Genomic DNA, 7,814 nt, shown 5'->3' on the forward strand with positions numbered 1-7,814 from the left:
ATGTGTTCACATATGTCTATGTACACAGCATAAAACAAAAAGGTGTGAGATGGAAAGAGGAACAAGTCAACTGTAAAACCACAAATCAAGAAAAACCTCAATTAGTAGAACAAGAATTTTTTTTTAAAAAATATGCATTTCCAGATAATTTAAGTTATGTTTTTGCTGTTTCGAATGTGGTAAAACAATTTAGAAAAATGGCAAAACATAAAAACACGCTTACATGTAAATACACACGTACGCGTGCTTCTGCAAAACTGCATCATTGGGGCAAAACTGCTTGATTAAAAGCAATAAATGAACAGCAGACACCACAACAAGATTAAAAGGAGCAGCAGATAACTCAGGAATCCAAATTCAATTATCTGTGTGACATCTATCTTTGTTTTACTGCGACACTGTGTTTGAACGAGTCATGTGTTAGCATGGAGTGACATGAAATGCTGGAATTGATGAGGTATGGCAGTGCACGGTCTTTCCATCACTTTATGAAATTTAGATGAATTAACAGGTTTGGGACGAGTCTATTTGGGGACAGATGCTCCAGTAAATCACAGCAAGCAGTCAATTAGCTCTCTCCATCAGCCATATGAAGGCAAAATCATGCCGAAATCTCATGCATCACTCCAGGCCCAAATTACTGCATGACTGCTAAATACTAATATTTGCAATAACAACTCATTTTAACTGATGTATGCGCAAATTAAGTCCAGTTTGAGCTGTTAGCGAGCAATATTTTCAACATTTTTCCAAATATCAAAACAGCGAATTTAGCGACAATTAAGTAAAACACAATTATGATCAAATTTTCTAAAATTAGAAGCATTTCTCTGCTATTAAACAACCACATGGCTATAGTCTTTGTCTGCTGCTGCACCTGCAAACGAATTTTAGCATGTGAGGACATTAGCAAAAGCTTGAACCATAATTTTACATTTTATTTAAAGCCTTCTCAAATTATTTAAAAGTAAATACATAAATTGTCAGATTTTAAATGATTGACAATTCTGAGAAAAAAACTAAAATAGGTTTTGCTCTGAGAAAAAAATAAAAAAAATGAAAGCAATAGGCTATGTTTTGAATGCGGGCCAGAAGCTTTTGCCCTGCTGTGTGACCCACAGTTCAAAGTAAAGCCGAGGTTTCTTTGCTTCTGAACACAAACCTTGATTTATTTTTTCACAAAACGAATAACAGATCACACAACACAAGTTTGATTATCTTGCAGCAGCAATCCTAGTTGTATCCATTTAAGCAAATATCACCCAACTGAACCTCTGGGTCACAACCATCATATTCTGTCTATTCAAAGTAGAAAACCATCTAAAAACAACTAATATATGAATTTCAACAAACATCCACATCATATTTTGCTGCTGCTGAACAGTTCCAAACTCTCCACTTTTGTCCAGTCACTATTGAGTTAATTTCAAGTCCGCAAACTTGTCTATAGCACTATGGCCAGAGCCAAACAAGCACATGTGGGCTCCGGGCCAGACCACATGGACCAAAAAATAGCTGAACTTTACTGCCAGAAAATGTACAAATAATATCCATAAATAATGCAGGAATTCTGTACTTTTTATATCCGAAATAAAACAATTTTCATGCATCAATGCTTTGATCAAATCTTCGTGTTGCTGCCTCTATAAGAGAAAAGTGAGTTGTTTACCATGTAGGTAGGCTGGTGGTTTTGTTCGGCTCTTTTCCAACAGCTTGGGCCTACTGTCAGAGAAGTATGCACACCAAAATATTCGGATAAATTAAGGTAACGCGCATGCTCTGTGAAGAGAAGATTATGTTATAACCAATGGGCTTTCCAAAACGCCCAGTGAGGTAATCCCAGCAGAGATGACTAAATAACCAAATTAGACATACCAATCCGGCAGAAAAAAAGGGGGAAATGGTTGAAATTTATCATTGCATTGCAGCTGTGTGTGACCTTAAAATAATAAAATAATAATATTTATTAATTTAGACATGAATGATAAAGTTTTGAACTGGTTTGAGTGAAAATACGAATTAAAAATATGATAGGATGCAATTATTTTTGAATTTGTTGCTTAAAATAATGTTTAAAAAGTAAAAAAAACAACTAAAAGGAGGGAAGTGGACCGTCTGTTTGCGTTCTGTAAAGTTTCCTTTCATCTTTGACTTTTTTTATCAAGTGAAACAAAAAAACAGGAAACAGTCGATTCACTTTGTTCCATGCAGCAAAAGAAAAAAAAACATATTTTAAGTTAGAAAAAAACTCATATAATAAAAGAAGGACGGAGCTTGTTTTGATGAAACCAAAAAAAAAATCGTGTTTGAAGTCCTTTTCAACATTTGAGGAGTTCATTCATCATTCAATAAATGCCAGCATTCCATCAGCAAGAGTTTTAAATTTAACTCTAGAGCAACAGTTGCTTTACATTTGGTCTTGTTGATGACAGCTCCCCCCTTTTCCCAGCAAGAGCTCCGTGCCTACGCTGCGGCTCTGTGCTCGCAAACATTTGTGACTCACCTAAACCATGTCATTTAATCATTTCATAGTGATAATATGGCTGTAAATACACGGAGCGTTTATTTCAGTGGCGCGTGGAGGCTTCGCGTTCCAACAAGCCAGTAAAATATGAAGGGAGTACAGGGAAACTTAACAGGCTGCTTGCCACTCGCGAAAGTTCACAAAGGTCGCAATAAATCTGAGTATGTGTGTGTGCGTGTGTGTGAGAGAGCGCACGCACGCGCGCAATGAAGGAGGAGTAAACCGCAAGAGCCTTCGTGGTGAGACTCGCAGCGGCGCACACGCAAGAGTTTACGCACACACAAATACGCGTGCACGAGGCGAGAGCAGTTCACACGGAGATAAAAAAAACAGAGAGAAGATGAAGTGAACCTATGGTCGTGTTGCTTCACGAAGAGTTAGAAAATGCAGCAGGTCCGCTGATGCGTAAAAACAACAGGTAATGCGCAACCATTTGGCTGGAGGAGACCCAAACATGGCGCAGCGCGCGTTAAATCCCTCCCAATCTTCGGAGGCCAAACAACCAACTTTAATCAAACTTCTTTTACTTCGCTGCGGCCTGCATATTCTCAGAAATACAAAGAGAGACGACGGAGAAGTGATCAAACTCACCTTTTCAAAAGGTAAAACTTAGTTTCTCGCTGAAATGTTCTGAGAGTCAGTGCAGAGAGGCGACAGCAGAGTGAAAGACTGATTTCATTTTTTTTCTTTCTTTTTTCTTTTTTGGGGGCCTCTAAAATAAAGAATGCAAGCTCCTTCCTGGGACAGGCTGAGGGGGGACTGATGTGAAAGGCTTGGAGTTAAAAAGCGCCGCTTGAAGCTCTCAGCGCGTCTCTGAACTTGATCAGATTTTATGTGTCCTGCAGCGAGTCAGCGGCAGCCTTGTGAAACTTGCTCAATGGCACGAATTTTTTGGCAGGGTGAAAAAAAATCTCTGCATAGTACAATTACAGCCATCTTTCTTTCTTTCTTCTTCCTCCGTCTTACACCCATAGTGATTTTGCAAAGAAGAAGAAAAAGGACTTCCCTTTCAAGCGGCTTCAAGAAAGGCACAATTTGGAGCTGCGCCAAGTACATCCAAAAATTCTCTTAATAAGAGCCAAATAGTCACGTTAGAAGGGAATAAACCCACCATTTATGAGAATAATAATATTAAACGATACAAAAACACACAGTTTGGCGTCTTTTACTCACTTTTACGCTTTAAAAAGCAAGTTTTTATTTTTAAAATGGTTAAGAAAATTGTAACGTGCAAGTTTTGTGTTTATAATAATATGTGTTTTTTTATTTATATAACATTTTTGGGGCTTATGGGGTCTGCACATCGTGTAAGGCTGCAAAAGTCAAGCGCTCTTCTTAACACATGTAGGATCGCTTGAGTTTTCCGTTATACCTGCAAAATAATAGTCGTAAGGACCAATCAAATGAAGCAAACGAGACGACCTGCCATCTTCAATCCCAAACTCTGCCAATCACCACAAATCCAGCCAATTAACACCATTCTCGTCAGTCACGTGGCACATGAGTAGCTCCGCGCTGATTGGGCGCCTCAGCACTGCCTCCTGAGTTCATTTATGTTCTGGGAGTGAGTGATTGACTTTATCAGTCCAAGGACATCATCCGCTTGGTAAGGGGGGGAAGTTTGATCCTCTTTCTCACGGATCGCAGTCAACGGGAGTTTTTTTGTCCTCCCAACTCTTAACGTAAGAGTTTTTGCCCCTATTTTGGCTTGGTTTGGTTTTTAATGTAGGGCTTTTTCCCCCCACGCGACGTGGTAAATCTCAGTGCAGTGTGCGTAAGGCTGCGCGCTCCGCTAAACTGGATTTTAATTTTGTTTTCCGTTTTCTTCCCGACTCCTAAGTTTGTTTCAAGCTCATGACTATGCTTCTTGATAGCGGTCCGCAGTTTGCATCGTTAGGAGTGGGGGGGTTCGGGACACCACGGCATCACGACATCGGGAACCGAGACCCGAGTCTGGGACTGAATCCCTTCACTGACTCGTCTCACTCCGCCGCGTTTAAAATCAGCCCCGTGGCGCACGACATCGCTTCCAGCCAGACGTCAGCTTTCACCCCGCAAGCCTCTGGATATGCAGCTGCCCTGGGACACTCTCACGGCGGGCAGGTGGGCTCGTACGGCGGGGGAGCGTTCAACTCAACGCGGGACTTTCTCTTCCGGAACCGCAGCGGAGAGTCCAGCGCGCCGAGCGCGCAGCATGGGATCTTTGCAGCGTCGGCGGGGAGCCTGCACGGTCCGCCCGGGATCAGCGATAACCCCGGACATTTGTTGTTTCCAGGACTGCACGAGCAGGGAGTCAGCCACCCTCCATCGGGCGGGCATGTGGTGAACAGCCAGATGCATCTGGGCTTAAGGGGGGACATTTTCGGGAGACCCGATCCGTATCGTCCGGTGGCAAGCCCTCGGACGGACCCCTACGGTGCTCAGCTGCATAACTACAACCACCCCATCAACATGAACATGGGAATGAATGTGCCGACACACCACGGTCCCGGGGCCTTCTTCAGATACATGAGGCAACCCATCAAACAAGAACTGTCCTGCAAATGGATAGAAGAGAACCAGATGAACAGACCCAAAAAGACCTGCGACAGGACTTTCAGCACCATGCACGAGATGGTCACGCATGTGTCCATGGAGCACGTCGGTGGCCCGGAGCAGAGCAACCACGTCTGCTTTTGGGAGGACTGTCCCAGAGAAGGCAAATCTTTTAAGGCCAAGTATAAACTCGTCAACCACATCCGCGTGCACACGGGTGAGAAGCCCTTCCCGTGCCCGTTCCCAGGATGTGGGAAGATATTCGCCAGGTCGGAAAATTTGAAAATCCACAAAAGGACACACACAGGTAGGAAAATGCAAAAGAACGTCACAATTTGAGGGATTATACTAACGGTATTTATTGTTAGAGAATGGCTTTTTACGCACGCTCTTTACATGTTGTTTACGAGGCACTATTATGTCGCTAACTGTTTAGGGGGAAATATTATTGAAACTTTTCTCTTTTTAAAACTTTGAAGGGTGTTTATCCCTCTTTTTGTCGTAGCTTTGAGCTGAGAGACTTGCAGAATTTCCTCCAACTTTTTTGCGCCATTAAGGCGCACAGCAACGGATCCATTCTTCCTCAGCTTTGCACGGCGCCCTGTTGATTCACTGTTTACTACAGAAGAGCAGAGCAGGCCAGTTGCATGAAGGAGCAGGCCTCTTGAATAAATAAAGCCCGACAGAGCAGCTCGTCTCTGCCAGAAGAATATGGGTTACTGCTGTATTATATAATCGTCTACGGGGCCTCGTTCTATGTCTTGTTTTTGCAGGCGATGCTGCAGTTGGTGGGGAGGTGGAAGGGGGGTTGGGGGTTGTTTGTGCGGGGCCATTTGGGTAATTCACGGTGTGCATTCAATCCTGCAGGTGAGAAGCCGTTTAAGTGCGAATTTGATGGCTGCGACAGACGCTTCGCCAACAGCAGCGACAGGAAAAAGCACATGCATGTGCACACGTCAGACAAGCCATACATCTGCAAAGTGTGCGACAAGTCATACACACACCCCAGCTCTCTCAGGAAACACATGAAGGTAATTAACGTCTTCATTACTCCTTAAACACATTAAGGCGCGCGCGCACATCACCCACAGACACACACGTCCTCCTCCCTCTTTTGCCAATGACAGGAACCTTCACAACTTGAAGCATTTCTTATCTTATGGCGCATCCATTCTCCAAGAGAGAAACATTTAAAAGTGTAAACACAACTATTATAATTAGAGTTTTGTGTCACCCCTTTTATCTACACATTTTCACTTGTATTTAATTTATTTTTAATAAAACATTTCGTTATCACACAGTTTGGAAAATGTGTTCTTTTTGTTAATTTAATGGATGATTTTTTTAAATTATTATCATTTATTTACTATTTTTTTGGCTATTTTCAGGTCCACGAGTCTCAGGGCTCAGAATCTTCTCCAGCAGCAAGCTCTGGATACGAGTCGTCCACGCCGCCAGTGCTGGTCTCAGCCAGCACCGAGGATCCGACAAAAACACCCCCGTCAGCCGTGCAAAACACGTCTGGCCACAGCGAAGGACTGGCACCCAACTTTAATGAATGGTACGTCTGAAGTCAGAAGAAAAAAAAGAAAAGAAAAACTCTGTCAGTGTGGACCACGAGAATGAGGATAAATCCAGGAGTCAATCTTAAAAAAAAGATTTAAAAAATACGATTCTTTGTCTCTTCACACACACACACACACAGCAGAGACACACACAAGTGGGATTGTGAGAAAAAAATCAGCAAGAAATGAGAGCAAACGCCAGCAACAAGCGGGCCACCACCGTTCTCAGGATCACGAAATTTGACTTTTTGGAAGAAAATTAATCCACAACATGAAAAAAATACTGCTTTCTCAGTATAAATACGTGTTCTTTTTTATCCTTTAGTTTACAGATTTCAGGAAAAAATACTTTTATTTTGAACTTTATGTATTTTCTCAAAATTTTATTTAAAAATAAAAAATGGAAAAAATGGATGATTATTTCACGCTGTTTTCTATGACGGTGACGCGCTGCTGTCGCCTCTTCAATTGATTGTTGAAACTTCGAACAGTCTTAAGAAACGTGCCAAAGTCTTTGTCATGAACTTGAACAGAGAAGAAAAAAAAGCATAAATAAATATTATTCTCGTGAATGTATTTTCTTGTTTGATAGGGTCAAATCTGTTGTCAACGTCCAGTTTTTCAGGTGGAGACATGTGGTATTAGGATTGTTATACCGTTGAATATAACGTTGCCTTTTGTTAATACCGTTGTAAATACATATCCATGATGCCATATTTATCAATTTGTAATTTAATTATGGGTATAAGTTCTGAAACTTAAATGATATTTATGGAAATGTTTTCTAACAAGAACTGTACAGCTTTGGTCATAACCAGCTTAACATTGAACAATGATAAAAGCTCCAACATCGTGATTGTATCCTTCTGTTTTCTTTTTAACCAATAGGCCTTCATGTGTCTTATTTGGAAAAAAAAAATCATCTATATGAATACTATGGATTTGTCTATATATAATGCAGATTTTTTCCCGTCACTTTCATTTTCTTTATGAGACCATTGACATGTAATAAATCATCTAGAACTGTTGAGCTGCAGAGGCTATAAAATGGATTCTGTTGATATTTTTTGGGTGATGGGGAAAGGGGGAGGGAGGGTCAAATTGAAACTTTTTGTGTATTTTATTTTTTATAGAATGAGAAATAGATGTCAATTCTTAGCAGGAGAACAAAAGAAGAAACTCTTCCGCCT

General features: G+C 41.3%; 1 protein-coding gene across 1 annotated transcript; it reads left to right on the plus strand.

Annotated features, from left to right (window-relative positions):
- The first annotated feature begins 4,065 nt into the window (after nucleotides 1-4,065).
- On the plus strand, nucleotides 4,066-7,652 carry zic3 (zic family member 3 heterotaxy 1 (odd-paired homolog, Drosophila)). Its single transcript, XM_024283056.2, has 3 exons — nucleotides 4,066-5,366; nucleotides 5,927-6,090; nucleotides 6,448-7,652. Exons 1-3 carry the CDS (start codon nucleotides 4,379-4,381, stop codon nucleotides 6,628-6,630), a joined length of 1,335 nt encoding a protein of 444 aa, XP_024138824.1. The 5' UTR covers nucleotides 4,066-4,378; the 3' UTR covers nucleotides 6,631-7,652.
- Nucleotides 7,653-7,814: the final 162 nt, after the last annotated feature.

This window comes from Oryzias melastigma, linkage group LG10, assembly GCF_002922805.2.
Source record: "Oryzias melastigma strain HK-1 linkage group LG10, ASM292280v2, whole genome shotgun sequence".
In the NCBI taxonomy this organism is placed as follows: domain Eukaryota; kingdom Metazoa; phylum Chordata; class Actinopteri; order Beloniformes; family Adrianichthyidae; genus Oryzias; species Oryzias melastigma.